At 39.2% G+C, this 20,641-nt stretch overlaps 1 protein-coding gene across 3 annotated transcripts; it reads right to left on the bottom strand.

Moving 5' to 3' along the window:
- Positions 1-319: 319 nt before the first annotated feature.
- NIM1K (NIM1 serine/threonine protein kinase) lies at positions 320-17,105 on the bottom strand. 3 transcript variants are annotated; one of them, XM_034440823.3, is made up of 5 exons: positions 16,856-17,105; positions 11,136-11,227; positions 4,326-5,261; positions 2,375-2,643; positions 320-1,451 (listed from the first exon to the last, which is right to left on the bottom strand). In XM_034440823.3, exons 3-5 carry the CDS (start codon positions 4,612-4,614, stop codon positions 702-704), a joined length of 1,308 nt encoding a protein of 435 aa, XP_034296714.2. In that variant the 5' UTR covers positions 4,615-5,261; positions 11,136-11,227; positions 16,856-17,105; the 3' UTR covers positions 320-701. The 3 variants fall into 3 exon arrangements, with proteins under 3 accessions (XP_034296714.2, XP_034296716.2, XP_034296715.2); XM_034440825.3 differs by lacking the exon at positions 11,136-11,227 and having other exon boundaries at positions 16,856-16,936; XM_034440824.2 differs by lacking the exons at positions 11,136-11,227; positions 16,856-17,105 and adding an exon at positions 7,046-7,202.
- Positions 17,106-20,641: the final 3,536 nt, after the last annotated feature.

Genomic DNA, 20,641 nt, shown 5'->3' with positions numbered 1-20,641 from the left:
GCTATGTTTGCTGCCATGAATTACTTATAAAAGTAATAAAGTGGAGATAACAAAAAAAAAAAAAAACAGTTTTACAATTATAGCAATGGGTCAACAATGATACTAATAAAAGAATACTTGTAAATAGATATGTCAGAAAAAGTGACTTTTTTAAATGAGTGGTTTGGATTTTTTTGGCAATGTGATAAAAGACATGAAAAGTTGAGAATTACCATCCTAAATTAATAATTGTGATGGGAAGAGAGCAAATGTTGTGTTTAGGACATTAACCAGTTGATGCCTGCATCTATCACAACAAACTCAAGACAATTCTATGCAGCAGTGTTCCTCCAAAAACAGAATTTTATCTTCTCCTCAGATAGATTTTGAAGTCTGAAAAATACCTTACAAAAGGAATTAAATCACAGAATGCATAGGCTTTGGCATTAAGTTTTGGGAAACCATACATTAGAAACTTTAAGGCATCCTTTTTACATTTTCAAAATCACAAAAATGCTCAGGGCAAACAAAAGGACTCCAAAAAGTCATTCTCTCTCTGCCCAACCCACTTCAAAGGGTTGTTATTGTTGTAGGGAAAAAAGAAGGACGAAGGAGTATTGCACATGTTCACTGCCATGAGTTACTTATAAAGTAATAAAGGTGGGATAACATTCTAAAAATAATAATAATAATCTTGTGTGAGACTAATCCAGGAAGGTGCTTTATAAAATCAAACAGAGTTTTGATGAATATTTGTGGCCCTGATAGGTACACAGATTTTTCTTTGTCCTTTCTTTCTTGAGTTCAGGTTGGCTGACAAGAGGGACAATTTCCATGGCCTGTTTTTTCTGCACTCGGTGAAGAACAATTCTGTAAGTCCCAGTTACTGAAGTGTAGTAATCTCTCCCATGGTTATTCTGGATGTGCTCTTCTGTGATTCCCAAATGGTTCAAAATGATTTTTACCTCAGCCTCTTCCTTCTGGAGAGTTTTGTCCTCGGACAAAAATTTGGGATCCAGCTTAAAGGGCTCCAAGGGTTTGGGATACTGTACACCATTCATCCATTCACTGTTCATAATGTTATCAATGGAGCAGCGTTCTGATGGAACTGGTTGTAGGATCGCCCAAATCAGTCTCTGGCAAGATTCAGACAGGAATGGTGGCACGCTATATATCCCACCAAGAATGTACTTTTTTAGCTTGGCCACCGTGTCTGCCTGGAAAGGCATGAGCCCCGTGGTCATGAAATACAAAAGGATTCCTAGGGCCCAGATATCCACGTAAACCCCAATGTAATTTTCATCTCTGAAAAGTTCCGGAGCAGCATAAGGAGGAGAACCACAGTAGGTGTTCAAGGACTCCTCTTTTTGACTTACTGTGCTGAATCCAAAATCTCCCACCTTCACACACGTGTTACTGGCATAAAAGATGTTTTCGGCTTTCAGGTCCCGGTGAATTATGTTGTTCTCATGCTGCAGAGTAGAATTTAAAAGTATACATATAAGCAAAAAGCCAAGGCAGACAGTCTAATATAGGAAACTCATTTGTTTTTTAGGGTTTAAACTCTTTTATCTGTGCTAAAAATGCAAATTTAGATATTTTAATAGAAGCATTAAGGCAGAGTGGTGAGAAGTATGTTAAGAATTCTGTGCAAAATTATCAGCAGGGCTGTTTGCAAGCTTCCTTAACGGATATTGCAATCTCTTCCTTGCATTTTCTCCTGGACTGAGTTTTTCAAGATCGAATAACCATTTGTCTGGAATGATCTGAGAATTTCGGCTCTGAGTGGGGCTTGGAATAGAAGACCTCCAAAGTCCTTTCCAACTGTACAAGTCTATGATACTATAAGCAATATAGGAAAACGGAAGACAGGCTGCGAAACACTGAAGAATGCAATCAGTTCTGGCCATATACTCTGGGTGCAGGCAGATTGAGATGGTTTAGGAATATATGAAGAGGCTAAGGAAATTAGAAATTAGAATTAGGGAGCACTGAGCACGCTGAGTAATGCAGGATTGCATTCTGAAACATGATGGGATAAATAAATATAAAATAAATTGCAGTGCCCTGTGTACTTCATTCTCATGCACAACTTTGACCTGCAGAGATTTACTAAAGGTTCTCTTCCCAAAGAGTAGACTGAAAGGCAGAGAACTACAATACCTGGCCTTCAATCACAATTACAATTTGTCTAACAGTTAATATAGTTCTCAACATGAAAGAATTGTTGATCAACACATCACAGCAATAGGGAAAGCTTGTCTTGCATTCTCTGCTTTCAATGAAAAACACAGCCCGAGAACTGTGAAGGCATTGGAAACACCAAAATGTCCCCAGAAGTCCTCCAGAACTATTGAGCTACCACACTCATCAACACCAGACAGAAAGGACTCACCATGTGTTTAATGGCAGACACAATCTGAGCAAAAACGTGCTTGCTCTTTTCTTCCGATAACTTCCCATCTATTATGATTTTAGCAAACAGCTCTCCTCCGTTAGCGTACTCCATGACCAGGTACAGTTTGGAGAAGGTCTCCATGACCTCATAAAGCCTGATAATGTTTGGATGGTGCAGCTTCTCCATGCTAGTAATTTCAGATGAGAGGAGACTCTGGGTTTTGTAGTCTAATTTACTTTTCTCCAGGATCTTGATGGCTACTTTTTCTGGAAAATACCATTTTGATGTTCACATTGTTAGGAAACATGACTAATCTCTCGCTTAGCAAAGAAAAGAAAAATAGTACAAAACATTATTCAAGAATAACAAATTGAGAAGAATTCTGTCAGCTGAGATCATAAATTATTCGTTCAAAGTTCTTTACCACAATCCAACTTAAATCAACTTTACATGAACCTGAACACATATTACTTAACACAATTATCAGCTTCTAAGGGAGGTCTTGAGACACCATGTGAGGTAGGTCTTGCCACTTAGAAAGGAAAAAATTAGAAAAGATTGAATTGAGGTAACGCAAGCAGATCTTGATCAATTTGTGCATAATCCTCAGACTGCTGATGTTTAGCAACTAAGCTTGACGTGATTGGTATGTGATTGGATATATACTGTACTTAGCTATCTTGGGCTTATGATTATCATATCCAAAGATTAGTAGTGGAGATTACAAAGACTTTTGTACCTAATTTAGTCCTCCAGCATGAACATCCAAGCCTGCTTGTGTAACAGGAAAATCCATCGCTGGGTGTATTTCTAGCAGGATTACCAGATTCTGTAACAGCTTTGTTCCCTATGCCATCCATCTGGTAAACTCGCAAGATTTGTTTTTCTCGCCATGTACATGTATACATCCGAACGAAACTGTGTTGTTTCTCTTAATATATGTGGGTATATGCATAATTTTGTATTCATTTATTTTGTCATGTTTATGTGGCGTATATTGGTGGTAATTCTTTGAGACCTATATGCAATGAAATTTCATGTTAATGTATGCCAATCAGTGTACATTCAAAGTGACAATCAAGTTATTCTAAAGTCTTTTTAAAAAGTCTAAATATATATGCTTCGCCCAATTTTTCTGCATTAGACACAGGACGAAAGAAAAACACACAATTTGGGCTGCCCTTACAAGTTATTCCCATGTTTCAGTTTACTTCAGTTGGAGTTATTGATTCTTCTGAAATGCTCAACAACCAAAAACAGCCTACGTAGATCTGAACAGAGGCAAGCTTATTTATGTGAAAATTGAAATGTAGGCTGCCAGTTAATAAAGACTTTGCAAACCTGTAAATTAAAGAACAGTCACAATTTCTTTGCCTTACATGAAACTTAGTGATTCAGCTTCATGAAGCTTCATCAAGAGCTTCATGAAGATCATCCCAGGTTATTGTGCACAAAATAACATTCATATTCCAAATACTCTAAAAACTACCCACATTTTTGGCCCTCTTAATTAATTACACTGATCAGACAAATAATATGCACTGGAAATCTGGAAGAGAGACTATATTAGCAGAGGTCTCCTTCAGGAGTTTGCACAAAAGGACAGCCAATAAATATGTTAATCTTTCAGCTTTTGCATTAAGTGGGACGATTCACTCTGAATTACTGCTTTCAGGACATACCTTTTCAGTACACATATGGGAGAAACATAACACAGGACTTTTTCATACAACATTGTGTTGTGTTTTCTCTTTGGCCTACATCAGGAGTGTCAAACTGGCGGCCCGTGGGCCGGATACGTCATGCGCAGTCCACACCCACCCCAGCTCCACGAGTGGGAAAAGTATCACGAAGCATCACATGATGGCAACATGATGCATCGAGTTTGACACCCATGGCCTACATGAACTCTCCATAGCTCAAGTTCCACGCACTGAATTGTTCTTACCTTTTGTCAGAGTATGTATTCCAAGTTTCACTTGGGAAAAGTTCCCACTTCCAATTTTACCTCTGATGCTGTAAAACCCAACCCTCTTGCCCAGAGTTAATTCTTTTACTATTTTTTCACTCTGGGACATATCTAGAATAAGTTTCTCAAATGGGGTCAGCTGGTGTTGATTGCCTGGATCATCTTCTGTGTTCAAAACTTCGTTAGTATGGTTCCCTCCATTATCTTCATGATTCCACCTAGCATTACTATGGCTCCCTGGATCTCCATTGCAGTGAACCATAGTCATGGTCTAGGGAAATACACATATCCATGGGATATAATAAATTGATTCCAAGGAAATCTTAAAAGAGAACCTGCAGCTGCAGAAGCAGCCATGAGTTCAAGATCAGTTCAGTATTGAGTTTATATGAAATTTCTGTGGTAGCAAGATATGGCCAGTTTCTTCTAATTAAAGTCGATAGTTAAAGTAGATTCATTTCCTCCAATGTTCATTACCCATTTTAACTGCCAAAGAAGATAGTAGTGCTTGTGACATGCAGGTTTAGTGAAAGATTTGCAATCAAAGCTACAAACTCACTATCTCCCAAGCAGGGAATGGTGGAGCGCCCAATTTAATACTTCCGAGGACTCAGGTTTCAAGATTCCAACCATTCACACAAATCCAGGGCTGATGATTCTGTATACATTCTAATCCCTTAGAATAGCTGATCACATCAAAGAGGGGTGATGAGTGGAAGGTCTTCTCCTGGTTCAGATCTCAGCCCAAGAACTGAACGCTGCAATGGTCAGCAATGTTTCTGCTCCAACCTGGAAATGCTTAGGCACTCTTGCAAAGTTCTGCTGTCAAAATGTCACTTGTGTTCCTTTCATTGTAGCTGCAGGGAAAAGGGATGACACCAGAGGATGCTAGGAAGACTTTAAGCACACAAGAGGCTGAGGGAAAGAGAAAACAAAATGTATTTTACCAATGAAGTCACATGAAAGGTCAGTGAAATATCAAAGGAAGGGCTGTCATTTCAACCATCTTCGGTTTAGAAGATAGCTTGCTTTCATATTCCCACTTCTCCAAATATTGTGGGTTGCATGCCTTCCTAAAAGGAAAGAGATGCTATTCATTCATTCATTCATTCATTCATTCATTCATTCATTCATTCATTCATTTTATTTTATTTTATTTTATTTTATTTTTATTTTTATTTTTTATCCATTTACATAGACACCCATCTCAAACTATCTCAGGGAAGCAAACAATCATAAATAAATGTAATCCTAATATGTATGGTCCATTTGTCCTGCAGGCCTGTGTGTGTATGTGTGGCACATACCTTCAAGTCAGTGTTGTGGCCTACCAGCGGCCAGCAGAGCTGGCAGCAGATTTGGACAGTGAAGAGAGCCACTGGGGAAGAACATGGGCCAGTCCTGGAGTCTGGGGAAGGCTCTGATGAGGGCTCTGCGTCTGACGCAGAGAGGGGGCCAGGGCCGGATGCCAGTTATCAGCTGCCTTTGGAGTCAGACATCAGTGAGGCAGACAAACAGATGGAGCCTGTTCCCAGTGTACGCATGCACAGAGTTGCCAGATGAAGGGAACAGCTAAAGAACAAGGGTCGACTTGGGAGTAAGGCCACAGGAGGATGATGAATAGCCTCTCCCAGAGGGAATAAAAGAGGAGAGAAAGGGGAGTGGAGTTTGCAGGAGACAATTAGTTCACCTAATTGGTTTGTGACTCTCGGAGACTCTTTGCCAAATTTTGAAGATATCGGTCTGGCAGCTCTCCAAGCCAGATAAGGTCTGACTGTAAATTCCCTCTTGAAAGATTTTGCTGAAGATGAATGAGAGGAATTCACTGTTTGTTTAATAAAAGGGGTTTTGTTGGGACCAGGATTCTGCTTCGTGCTTTTTGGGGAAGCCTAGGTCAGAACAGTCAGTTTTGACTCCTGGCAATTGCCTGGACTAGTCCCAGCAGTTTCGCTGGCCAGATTTCAGAAGCAGTTTGCAATTTCCTCCTTTCTGGGGATGACAGAAAGTGACCTGCCTAAGGTGACCCAGCTGGCTTTGTGCCTAGGGCAGGGCTAGAAGTTACAGTCTCCTGGTTCCTAGCCAGTGCCTTAACTACTAGAGATGCACTGGGCTCTCATGCAGGCCTGTAGGACATCTCTTCTCACTCTTCTAATTACTGTTTGTCCAAGTGCTTTTTACCAACACTGTGCAAACAGTGTTGATAAGAAGAGAGATGGTGCACTCTGACCCGTTGCAGGCTGGCTCTGGTTCAATGCTCTCTCCCTTTCTGTTTAACATTCACATGAAGCCACTGGCTGCAGTCACTTGCTGCTTAGCTTGGGTATCATCAAAAACTGATGATACCCAAGCTGTATGTTTCAACCCCAATCTAGCCAAATGATGCTATCTCCATCCTATTCCTATGTCTGAAAGTTGTGTGAGTTGGATGAGGAGGAACAGATTCAGGTTCAGTCTGATCAAGTGACTATGGATATTAGGGATCCCTAGAGCTGGAGATTTCCCACTTTTAGGTTTGGATGGGGCTAGAACTTAAATCATTTGAGACTGGTGTGCAATCTTGGAATTGCCTCGGACTCACAGCTCTTGATTAAACAGCAGCTAGGAGCTGTAACCAAAAGGGACTTTGTAGACCTCTACAGTGTACCAATTGTATCTGTTCCTGGATCATGAGGCCTTGATAGCCATTATGCCTTCATCACCTCATAGCTGGATCACTGCAAAACGTTGAGGGTACCATTGAAGATGTTCATAAACTACAGCTGGTCCAGAATGAGCTGTCCATACAGCAATAGGCATTCTTCAGTATGGCCATGTGATACCTCTGGTCCATGAGCTGCCCTGGTTGCCCGTGAAATTCTAGATACAACATAAATCAGGTTATGTTGATGGCTACTCATGGTTTATCATGTGTATTTATTGTTATGTTGTTGCTATGTTGTGTTTTTAACTATTGTTGGCCACCAAAGTCATAACAATGAGATGGGCAGCTGTATAAATTGAATTAATAAATAAAAACAAAGTTCTGGCTCTCACCTACAAAACCTTTCGTGGCATAGCACCAGGCTCTTGGAAGGACTAACTTCCATGGTCTTTGCCCCTCTAGGAAGATCGGGCAGAATTGGTGACTTTAGTTCCCCAAAGACCACTTACTGGGTCTCAGGAAGTGCACCTTGACTGTGGAGACACCTGTCCCGTGAAGTAGCATCCTCTCAAGATCTGACTGGCTTCCACTTGTAATGGTTCCATAACTCTTTAAAAAAACTGGTTGTCCCCCCCTAAGCTCTTGGGTGTGCTTTATTTCTGTAGTATATGGAATTGTCTTGTATGGCCACAGATGGTATTTTTTTCAGATGATGATGATTATTTTAATTATAAGCTGTTCAGAGTAATTCTGGAGTCAAGTAGCATTTAAATCTAATAAACCAAATAACAGATAAAGAATGAGTCATGTTCTTCTGAATAGGTTGCTCTTGACTTACAACCACAACTGGAACTTCTGTTGCTAAATTGTTAACTTCTCTTGGTGATCATTAAGTGAATCACACCCAATTTTATGATATTTCTGCCGCAGCCATTTATCAAATCACACAGTCATTAAGCTAATCCAGTTTCCCCAATTAATTTTACTTGTCACATGCTGTTTGGGAATGTTGAAAATGGCAATCACATGATCTGGACTGGAGGCTAAAACACACAATGAATGATTGCAGGAACTGGGCATGGCTAGTCTAAAAAAGAGAAGGACCAGGGGAGACATGATAGCAGTCTTCCAATATTTGAGGGGCTGCCACAGAGAGGAGGGGGTCAAGCTGTTCTCCAAAGCACCTGAAGGCCAGACAAGGAATAATGGATGGAAACTGATCAAGGAGAGATTCAACCTAGAAATAAGGAGAAATTTTCTGACAGTGAGAACAATCAATCAATGGAACAGAAGTTGCCTTCGGAAGTTGTGGGAGCTTCATCACTGGAAGCTTTCAAGAAGACACTGGAAAGCCACCTGTCAGAAATGGTGTAGGATCTCCTGCTTGGGCAGGGGGGTTGGACTAGATGAAGTACAAGATCCCCTCCAACTCTGTTAATCTGACCTGGGACATCGCAACAGTCAGAAATACATGCTGATTGCCAAGTGCCTAAATTTTTATTCACGTGACTGCAGGGATGCTGCAGCAGTCTGCAGTGGGAGAACCAGTTTTAGTCCTGTCATAACTTCAAAAGGTCACTCACTCAACAAATGGTCAAGATCCATGACCTTCTGTATTGTTCCTTTTATAGGAATGAGTGCTGATAAATATGAGAAATGAAGTGGAAGTTGAGATAAAATAAGTGAAATATTTCTTTATGAAAATAAGCATTGGTCATATATTGATATTTTGAAGATGGGATTGAGCACAAAAGGATGTTAACCGATTGATAGACTGTCTGTAACGGTTTGGAATGATGATGGTTTTATGTTTTATTTCTGTTTTAAAATAAAAAATTGTTTTTGCAAAAAAAAGAGGAATGAGTGCTCAGCTTTTGCCACTTGTCTTGTAAAATATTCCAAAAAGGGAGAGTGAATGTTATATATCACAACAAGATCTTCACAGGTATATTCAGGTTTTATATAAATACAGCATTTACCCCTTGTATCATCTGGTAGAGTTTTGGTAAAATAATACTTATCGCTGGGCCCCTGATAATTGTAAGACTTACCCTGTGGTAAGATGGGGCCCGCTTTTTAAATACAAAATATTTTAAACAATGATATTTTTGTATGAATAGCAGTAAAGCTTTTGTTAGTAAATAAAATCTATTATATATATTTAACAACAGATTTGTTTCAGAGACATCTGGAGCTAGGATCATCATCTGGCTTATAAAGTAATATACTTTCCCAACCTGTTTGTATCTAACTTTGCCTTCCATCATCCTTCACTAAAGCAGTTTCAACTAACACTGCATATTTGCTCCTGCCTTGTGGTCAAAACTGTATGAATTGAAGTTGGATTGAGACAGAGTACATTTTTATTATTTTTCCTTTTAGCTAGGTCAATCTTATAGTATTGTATTTATATTGTTATAAATTATATAGTTTTATTTTTTAATATTGTAAGCTGCCTAGAGTTGCCATGTGGTAAGATGGATGGTTAATAAATTTGACAAATAAATACATTTTATTTTTGATACTGATTTTTTAAAAATGTGTTAATGATTTTTTAAAATATATATATTGTCTTATTTGGTTACTGTATGCTGCCCAGAGTCACTTCCGTTGAGATGGGTGGCCATATAAATAAATCTGATGAATAACCAAGCAAATAAATTCAATCACCAGTGCCTCTTTAAGAGGAAAGATATCAGACAGTTGGGATCAATGAAATGGTTTTGCTGCAGCTACCTACATTTTTCCCAGAGGATGACTGTGTGAAGCAGCCAATACTATTGCATCCTGGGTGAAGATGACAGGTCTAGCTTCCAATCACAATGCCCCATCCTGACACCATTTAGTTTGCCTGGTCAAATAGGAGTGCTGAATCTCTTCCATGGAGTGGATTCAGTTTCCAATCCCTACTTTAAATGAATGCATTGCAGTACATAAGGTCTTACGTCCTATACAGAATTACCAAAGTTTGAACTGTGGTGAATTATTTCATGTCAACTTAGTTGCATTGAATGAATTCAATGTTCATTATTACAGCATGAAAAACAAAAATAAATGTTTATAATTCTGTTATTTTCCTTTTCTTTTTTTTTTCAAATTGCATTAAGAAATTCCAAGAGTTTTAGCATAGTTTAATTTAATTATGCTAAATTGAGCTCTATTTCACTTTAATCTGCTGTGGATACCACTAGAAACATGTATATTTTGGAACAGATGTATTTTCCTGAATTCAAAACAAAGATAGTTGTTTTCTAGTTTAGGAACACAAGCTATAGTGACTCATAATTCTCTCCTTGCATCCAAGGAGACCATTAACACCATATTGATTCTCCTGTATCTTAAAATGCATCTTATTTTGTTAAAGCACCTCAAATTTCTGGAGAGGTTTTCTACCCATCGCTATATAAAGTGAGCCCACATCTCATCCAGTTTTCAACTGCACTGTAAAAATGCAGCTGAAGAAAAATAGCAATTTCAAGCAAATTCTTTGATGTAACTTGCATTGCAATTACCAACCTTCTACTTTTAATGATATTTCTTTGACAAGCTTTTAATCTCTGGGTGAAGTTGGCAAGGTTTTCAGCCGCCTTATGCAGTTATATCAGTTTCATTGCTTTTAACTCAAGGAGAAGTAATTTACAGCAGTAATTTGACTGTTAGCTGAATGATTTCTGTGCTCTTTTGAAGAAGCATGAATTTCAGAGCAGTCCCCTAGGGGAAAAATGAAGCGGCAATGTCTTCCCCATAAGAGCCTTGGTAGTACAGTGGTTTAAAGCACCCTGTTATTAACACAGCTGCCTGCAATTACTGCAGGTTCGAATCTTACCAGGCTCAAGGTCGACTCAGCCTTCCATCCTTTCTAAGGTAGGTTAAATGAGGACCCAGTTTGTGGGGGCAATAAGCTGACTTTGTATAAAATATACAAAAGTATGAAGGCTATTGCTTAACGCATTGTAAGCCGCCCTGAGTCTCCGGAGAAGGGCGGCATATAAATCAATTTTTTTTTTTTTTTTTAAAAAGATATCTTATAGGCATGACGGCCTTCAACTCCCATATTTCTTCGCCAGCAGAGAGGGCAGTAGATTATGGAACACTGCAGAGAAGTCTTGCAAACACGGTAATAATAATAATTTGGGGTATGTGCATACCTTCAAGTCAATTTCGACTCCTGGAGACTGCCTGGACTAGTCCTTGCAATTTTCTTGGTCAGATTTCAGAAGTAGTTGCCATTGCTTCCTTCCTGGGGATGACAGAGAGGAACTGGCCTCAAGTTCACTCAATTGGCTTCGCGCCTATGGCAGGACTAGAATTCACAAGTCCCCTGGTTGCCTGATGCTTTAACTATGTAATAGTAATAATATAAATTAACAAGTTGACCAGTTGAATCCTTTAGTGTAGGGGTGTGAAACTCGCGGCGTCATAGCGGTGTCACATGACATTTCGGGACATTTTTTCCCCTTCATTAAACCGGGCGTGGGCGTGGCCAGCATGTGACACATCCAGCCTATGGGCCGGGAGTTTGATAGCCCTGCTTTAGAGTTTTCAATGTTCTATTTTCTTTCCTGCTCCCTTCTAATGCATATATTTCACCTAGGAAGTTTTGCAAGTTTTAAACTCAATATAATGTTTAAGAATCAAATCCTGGGAAACAGGGTAACATCTAACTCCAGTTGTAGAGTTCAATCAATATCTGATTTTAAGTTAGGCTTCAAAAGAGCTATTGCTTTGTTTTCAAGGCATACAAAAACATGAAAGAACGCAGGCTCTATTTATTTAAATAGAGTTATTAAGCATCATGCTCCTTTCTTAAAAGCTGCAGCAGCCTGACATAAAAAAAATCACACAGCTGCATCCTCCTCCTCATCTGATCCTCTCATGTTTGTATTTTTTCCTTTGGTCACACTAGCCAACCGTTCTCCCATCTCTTTGAAATACAAAATACACAGTCCCCCCAAATGGGGTTCTAATGAATAGGAAATATTTTAAATTAACCTTTTCCTTGGCCCACATTTTCACTTGTTCTTTGAAGTATCTTTGCCACTACTCTACCAAAGGTGAAATGGAAGTGAGGGGATCTCTTATAATAGCCATTCTCACTCTTTTCAATATCCCCTTACTGTCCTTTATTATAATAAGTTACCTTTCTAATAGTATTTGCATATCTTAATATTTCCCCTTCTTTAGTAAACATTCTACCAACCTGCAGAATTTACACATCAACTCAACTTTTGCCATTTGCATCTACATTTCTTTTTCAAACACAATTATCTTGCTCTTTAGTATATTAATTTCCAGACCCATACAGCCAGCTCCATTATACAATCTTTGGAACATTTTACTTCAAGTAATGTGGGTTTTCAGCCAACAGTACAATAAAATCTGCATACCAAAATACTGAACATTCGTATCCTCAAGTATCACATCTCTAATATCATAAGTACCATTCCTTCTACATTTACCCATTAATACATTAAAGAACCATGAGCCATCCAATATCTCACCTAACACTGAACTATTACCTAAGCATTCATTCCACTTATTCTCACCCCAGTTTACTTCAATCAAGTACAAGGCTTATCACGCTCATCAACCAAGCTCCAATTGCTATATTATAATATTTTAGCCCAAAGAAAAGAAGAACTAAAAGATGTGACCAAAGAGAAAAGAAGTATGTTTTTAAAAAGTAAGGTATGGTTCGAATAGAATTAGGTGACAGCAAAAGAGATGTTGTTGTTACAAAAAGCTACTACTGCAGCTATGTGCCTACTATAGCAGCCAAATATGAAAGCTAAGATTGCACATGGTCTCTGGTTTAACCCTGGATATTTCTTTGAAAAAGAGTTTGCTTTCTGATATCCATAAACTTAGTTCCCTGAAATACAAGACTACAGTATTATGAACAGAGAAATCTTGCTCTACTAGAATTAGAGAAAAGCTCTTGCAGCTTTTAACTGGATGGTCATGCAGGGAAGAAAGATAATCCCTATTAACAGTATTTTTGCTAGATATATTTCCCCTGAATACACAAAAACATACCAACGCTCTTCTTAGCCCATGCCGGTTACAATTAGCACCAATCTACCTTGCCCATTTATATCAAGGCCCAACATTTGAGCAGTGCAGACCCCAGGATCCCACAGAAAAGCAATCTCCACTACCTTCAGAATGCCAAGGAAATGTTGCAGATTACAGTAGGAATTCTGAGATTACTACCCGGTATTTAAAGGGCACGAGTGTCTGCAAGCTAATACTGTACTCTGGATCCCAAGATTCAAAAGAGCTAAAGCTATTTTTATATCCATGATCACACACTCTTCATGGCATTTCTTTCACTCACTAATCCATTCTGGATTTGCTTAAACTTTCGCCCGATGCCAGCCTGCACAAATCACAGCAGCTCCTTTAAAATGCATTTGTTTACATTCATTTTGCAATTTACAAGCTGACGAACTCCCTGAGAGTCTGGTCTACTTACAGTATTAACAACTGTAAACAACAGCAAAAGAAACACAGGCTACATAGTTCTGGAAAATCACATAATCTAATAAACTGCATGACAATTTGTGTTTGAGACTCTGCCTTAAATAATCAGTGCAAGTTTTCCCAAAGTTCTATGAGCGACCAACAGATTTGGAGGCGTGGAAATTTTCAGTGCATACAGTCAATTGACTCCTTCATTGCTTTGGTAGCTATATTAGAAGGAAAAGAGACTTATGAAGAGTTCAGTTGATTTTCCCAGTTATGATAAAGACTAAAATGGCAAGAGAAAATTGCAAGCAAACTTCCAGGAGCAAAAGACTATCCTGATGATACTGCAGATCTAGTATTTTTTACTTAGATTATGTACTGAGCCAGTTGTAATATCACACCAAATCTTAATTCACTATGATAAGAATAAGGTACACCAAGTCAAAAGTTGGATTCACAGACATCCTTTTCTCACAACGCATTTAGGTGGGACCAGTAAAAATATGTTAAAAGCCCTGTCAGCTAACAAATTCAGCTACACCAGGATAACACTAATTCTACCCACTTGAGGGGCCTTAAGAATGCTTAAACCCAGTGACTTTGCTTAGTCCTTCAAGAAAAAGAGATGGAGATTCTAACTCTTCAAATAAATATTCCATCTTGTACACCTAAATGTCTATGGAGATTCTCAGTCATCCAGGTTATGGTTTTCCCAAAGATGCTTTTTCAAGAGGCAATTGGATGTTCTGGTTTTTCTTTGAAGATGTTTTGCTTCTCATCCAATAAATTTCTTCCGTTCTGACTGGATGGTTCTTCTTCCATTCCCCACCATCCAGTCATAGCTGAAGAAGCTTCTTGGATGAGAAGCAAAACATCTTCAAAGAAAAACCAGAGAGTTCAGTTGCCTCTTGAAAAAGCACCTTTGGGATATCTTGTACACCATTGCAGGCGATTAATCTCAAATGAGGAGTCTTTTCTTTCAAGGCAAAATGTAAGGACCCATTTGGTCAGCAGCACCTTTTAAAAAATAGACAGTTTTCTCTTTGCTACCATCTAATGGTCACCCAGATTTTTGCAACTGATATTTGGTATCCCTGTTGGAGAGGAAACAAGAAACTTGAATTTTCCATACAATACTAACTCTTAATTCTTCTTGATGATGAACAATCATTTCCAGAATCTTCTCTTAAGAACAATGTGATCTCAGAATGCATCCAGCACCCCACTATTTTGGAAATGGGTTCCTTTTAGTTAATCCCAGGCCACTGATCCCAGATATTATTTTCTACTTCTTTCTACTGATGAGCTAATTCTGAATTAATCAACATCTCAGTGGAATCATAGTTGTCAGGACAACAAGCAGAAAAATGCATCCTCATTAAACCTCTTGGAACAAATCTATTTTCATGTAGTATAGTCAATCACAGATTATCAGAGAAACCTCATAAATACTTTTTACATATTATAGGGTTTTTTTCAAATCTCAGGAAGCTGAACAGCAAAAGAAACCCATCTTTTTTAGGAGATGGGCTATCCATTACAACTCCTTTCTGCAAAGCCAGTGTTTCTCAATTTCAGCATCTTTAAGGCATATGGACTGCAGACTTCCGGAATCAGCCAGCTAGCATGGGAAATTGAAATTCTGGCTGGGGAATTCTGGGATTTTTAAGTCCACAATTTTAAAGTTACTGAAGTTGAAAAACCCTCAACCTCAGTAAGCCAACATGACAACAACCTACTAGAGGGGATTTACATAGTGCAGATGGATTCAGATTGTCTATACCTGATGTGAACTATGGCATACAACAAGGACAAGGTGAATGATTGTGAATACATTTGAGCCAAGTCTGAAACAGCCCTTTCATGAAGAAATAAGTTCAAAACCCTTCCATTCATGGAGCATTCATAAAGAGAGCCCTTTCCCTTATAAAACAATCACAAATTCAAAATGAGGCAAATGTACCCAATATCCAGGAGATGTTTTAACTTGACGCAACTGGGGCAGTGATGAGATCTGATTATGACAGCAACCAAGTTGAGAGATCTAAAAGGACAAAACTGAGAGAATATGATTGCAAAGATTCAACATTGACTGGACATTATTGGAACTGAAGACTGATCTAGTTGATTCTAGTTGCTGAACAGAACTCCTGCTTTCATTCTCTACTACAGAATAGACACATCCTTAAGTGATACAAGCAAAACCACAAAATGCACACACTAAATAAGTAACAGGACTGTGCTTCTCAGTCACAGAGGAGGAATAGGAAGGAAACAGAAAAGTTTGATAATGCCTCCACCAATGACACTTGTCTAGCTGGATGATTAATGCCATGAAATTATACTATGCCAATGGCACATAACAATACAGTAAGATCATGCCATTTAATCCCAATTAAGGGTACAATTTATCAATACCACATTCTACCGTGCCTAGATTTCTCTGCTTTACAGTTACTAATATTGATAGTGCAAACTATCCTTCCAGTAGTTTATACATAGTACAACATCATTGCAGGTATTTCCTTTCCCCAACATTTTCCCCTCTTTAGGAAATATTTCTTTCCACGCAATAGTCTTTTGCAATAATTATGGACCTATTTTAAAGCATCATCTGTGAAGCTCACAGAACTTGGTTTCCTTACATGGATTCCTCTTGGATGCTTGTAGATAATTAAAATACTGGATATTTAGAGGAATTTTACATTCACAAAGAAACTTTGCACAGGATCTAATCTAAAACTAGTATTACAAATGAAAAACAACATTGCTAATGATATTAACTTGGATTCAAAACGAATTGTAATAATAATAACAGAAAAATTTTACAGTAACAGAATTTCAGACCTACCTAGTTAAGACAAACACACCACACCCTTAAACACTTGATCAAGCACGTTAAAATAAAATTCAGGTTATCCCAAAAATACATGCATCCACAGGCAGCTTCCTATGTTTCCTGTAGGCGTACCTGGATATGGTGAGGATGACACAGACATGCGTGTGTGTGTGTATATTTACATATTAGGAAGATGCGGCTCTGTATTATCTTTAATTGCCCAGTCAAGACAAATAGGGCAGTTGCCGCCTGAGCCTTAATTCCCAAGAATAGTTTCCTGCTTATTGTTTTGATGCCAAATAAGAGGCGTAATAAATTTTAGCACCTTTGGCTGGAAGGCAAACCGCCTTGGGAAAGCTTCACTTCCCCATCCTTCAGGTCAGGTTTTCACAATCCTTGTGTGATACGTTGCAATGTATTATAATTCTTATTCATATATGGAAGAAGAAGAATGAATAAATAAACATGAAATAAAAAAATTTTTTTTTTCTTATTCATGCAGATGAGGAGAAGAGGACACTCCCTGACCCTTCAGTCCTTCCAGGCTCAACTCCAACTTACTTCCTCGCCTCCCGAGAGCCGCCCTGGCCTCGCTTGCCTCGCTTGACCCGGGAACGAAGCCGTCAGGAGGAGAAGGCGAAGAGCGGCTCCCGCCTCGCCCGACGCCGGCAGTTGAGCGAAGCCACCTCCGGGCTGGGGAGACCGGCCGATAGCTTCGCGTGTGCCAGCCTTCCGCGAGAAAAGGGAGAGCGCCTCAGGTCAGGAGAGCCGAGAGGAGGCGTCCGGCCACGTGGAATCAGCGCGAATTAACGGGCGGCTGGTGGAAGAGAGCGACGGTTGCAGCTCTGCCTAGGTCGCCATTCGACCCCTGCCTGCTCCCTATGGCAGGGGACTCCAACCTTGGCAACTTTAAGCCTGGCGGACTTCAACTGGGAGTTGAAGTCGGCCAGGCTTAAAGTTGCCAAGGTTTTTATTATTATTATTATTATTTATTTATTTATTTTGTCAAGCAGTATTAGATAACAGATATAGATAGATATATAGATTTGCTGGCTGGGGAATTCTGGGAGTTGAAGTCCGCCAGGCTTAAAGTTGCCAAGGTTTTTTTATTATTATTTTTTATTTATTTATTTTGTCAAGCAGTATTAGATAACAGATATAGATAGATATAGATAGATATATAGATTTGCTGGCTGGGGAATTCTGGGAGTTGAAGTCCGCCAGGCTTAAAGTTGCCAAAGTTTATTTATTTATTTATTTATTTTATTTATTTATTTTGTCAAGCAGTATTAGATAACAGATATAGATAGAAATAGATATATAGATTTGTTGGCTGGGGAATTCTGGGAGTTGAAGTCCGCCAGGCTTAAAGTTGCCAAGGGTTTTTTATTTATTTTATTTATTTATTTTATTTATTTATTTTGTCAAGCAGTATTAGATGACAGATAGAGATAGATAGAGATATAGAAATATAGATTTGCTGGCTGGGGAATTCTGGGAGTTGAAGTCCGCCAGGCTTAAAGTTGCCAAGGTTTTTTTATTTATTTATTTATTTTATTTATTTATTTTGTCAAGCAGTATTAGATAACAGAGATAGATATAGATAGATAGATATAGATATATTGATATAGATATATAGATAGATATATAGATATAAACATGGTTATTAATACATGCAGAGGGACGTGGTGGCTCAGTGGCTAAGATGCTGAGCTTGTCGATGGAAAGGTCTGCAGTTCAGCGGTTCGAATCCCTAGTGCCATGTAACAGATCCCCGTTACTTGTCCCAGCTTCTGCCAACCCAGCAGTCTGAAACCACGCAAAAAAAAAATGCAAGTAGAAAAAATAGGGACCACCTATTGGGTGGGAAGATAACAGTGTAATGAAATGTATTATAAATAAAAGGGGGGCATTCGGACAGGGGCGGTAGGCACGTTGGTGCGCTTATGCATGCTCCTTACAGACCTCTTAGGAATGGGGTGAGGTCAACAGTAGACAGTCTAAGGTTAAAGTTACAGGGGTTTCGGGAAGAAACCACAGAGTCAGGTAGTGCATTCCAGGCATTGACCACTCTGTTGCTGAAGTCATATTTCCTGCAATCGAGTTTGGTGCAGTTTATCTTAAGTTTGTATCTATTGGGTGCTCTTGTATTGTTGTGGTTGAAGCTGAAGTAGTCATTGACAGGTAGGACATTGTAGTGAATAATTTTATGTACTACATTTAGGTCGGACCGAAGGCGGTGTAGTTCTAAGTTGTCTAAACCCATAAATTCAAGTCTAGTGTCATAAGGTATTCTGTTGCGAGGAGTGGAGAACCCTTCTGGTGAAATATCTCTGGACTCATGCCCTATGGAACCAAAGTTAGCTGGTTGAAGAGAGGGACGGTTGCAGTTCTGCCCATGACACCGGAGGTTATTAACAGGCAGCCCACTATATTTATTTTTTTTAAAAAAAATAACAACATGGAGTGGGCTGCCTGTTAATAGCCTCCCATGTCATAAAGCAGGCAGAACTGCAGCCGTCCCTCCATCTTCAACCTGCTAACTTTGGTTCCATAGGGAGCAGGCAGGGATTGAATGGTGACCTATTTTTTTTCCTCCAACCGATGGTGTCCGGTGTTGGAATGGATCGCCTTCATGGAGATCATGTGGTCGAGCAAGATGCCACTTGTAATCAAAAGCATAAGAGGAGCTGTCCTGCATCATAGCCAGGGCTGGGGTGCCTTACTTGGCTGTTCCCACCCAAGCCGATTATTAAAATTCTGCAGAAAACCATGAGCAGAGATGCAGTGCAAGTAGTAGTCCTTGTTTTAGGACCACAATTTCTGGTTCCTGTTGTTGCTAAGCAAAGTGGTTGTTAAGTAAGTTCCACCTGATTTTATGATCCCATTGCCACATTGAAGTGAATCACTGCAGTTAAATGAATCATGTGGTCTTAAGCAAATTCAGGTTCTCCCATTCATATTGTCAGAAGTTGCCATGGAAATTTGTAGTGATGACGTGACCCCAAGATGCTAACTGTGGTTTATTCAACAAACCTTGATTAATATGAGGCTTAGCTTTGCATGAATGGGAATCAATTTACATGAAATAGTTCTTTTGTGCCTCTTCTGTTCTCCGCAGCCCTGACTCACCATTTAATTTTGTAACTTGCCCACTCCTACGAGAATAACCTAGTATGATGAATAGATTTTTATCCTGTCTTTTTAATAAAGATTTATACTTGATCAACCCAAGGTAGCTTACTTAATACTCATGCCTCCTATTTGTTGTCCTATCCACAACAACTTTGTAATGTGGCTTGGGCCAAGAGTGAGAATTTTTTTTTATCCTTATGAACCTCTTTCAGATTTGTCCTATTCAAGTTTGTCTTTTATTTTTTCCAAAAAAATGTGGCTACTATACTAATATGTCCATGTCAGAAACACCAGTGCTTCCGTAGTGAAAGGATATGCCGGTGACAGCACCGTAGCCCTTGGGGGCTTCTTTTGAATAGAATAACAAGAGTTGGAAGGGACCTTGGAGGTCTTCTAGTCTAACCCCCTGCTTAGGCAGGAAACCCTAAACCATTTCAGACAAATGGTTATCCAATCTCTTCTTAAAAACGTCCAGTGTTGGAGCATTTACTTCTAGAGGTAAGTTGTTCCACTGATTAATTGTTCTAATTTTCAGGAAATTTCCTTAGTTCTAAGTTGCTTCTCTCCTTGATTAGTTTCCACCCATTGCTTCTTGTCCTGCCCTCAGGTGCTCTGGAGAATAGCTTGACTCCTTCTTTGTGGCAGCCCCTGAGATATTGGAACATTGCTATCATGTCTCCCCTAGTCCTTTTCATTAAGCTAGACATACCCAGTTCCTGCAACTGTTCTCTATATATTTTAGCCTCCAGTCCTCTAATCATCTTTGTTGCTCTTCTCTGCACTCTTTCTAGAGTCTCATCTTTTTTACATCGTGGCGACCAAAACTGAATGCAGTATTCTAAGTGTAGCCTTACCAAGGCATTATAAAGTGGTATTAACACTTCATGTGGTCTTGATTCTATCCGTTTATGTAGCCTAGAACTGTGTTGGCTTTTTTGGCAGCTGCTGCACACTGCTGGCTCATATCTAAATGGTTGTCCTCTAGGACTCCAAGATCCCTCTCACAGTTACTACTACTGGGTGAGGTACCAAATGTACTTGTGCATTTTGTTTTTCTTGCCTAAATGTAGAACCTTACTTTTTTCACCAATGAAAAACACCATTTTGTTAGATAGTGCCCAATGTTCAAGTTTGTCAAGATCCTTCTGTATCTTAAGCCTATCTTCTGGAGTGTTGGCTATTCCTGCTAGCTTGGTGTCGTCTGCAAATTTG

This window comes from Pantherophis guttatus, chromosome 2 (assembly GCF_059756535.1).
Source record: "Pantherophis guttatus breed Tessera chromosome 2, ASM5975653v1, whole genome shotgun sequence".
Lineage (NCBI taxonomy): Eukaryota > Metazoa > Chordata > Lepidosauria > Squamata > Colubridae > Pantherophis > Pantherophis guttatus.
This window is presented reverse-complemented; position numbering and strand designations above follow the sequence as displayed.

What these genes read in the sequence shown, in the direction of transcription:
- NIM1K (XM_034440823.3), bottom strand. Translation starts at nt 4,614, where the DNA reads ATGACTATGGTTCACTGCAATGGAGATCCAGGGAGCCATAGTAATGCT. An exon ending in AATACATACTCTGACAAAAG is followed by an intron (nt 2,644 to 4,325) that starts GTAAGAACAATT and finishes GGTATTTTCCAG; the next exon opens with AAAAAGTAGCCATCAAGATC. An exon ending in TGTCTGCCATTAAACACATG is followed by an intron (nt 1,452 to 2,374) that starts GTGAGTCCTTTC and finishes TCTACTCTGCAG; the next exon opens with CATGAGAACAACATAATTCA.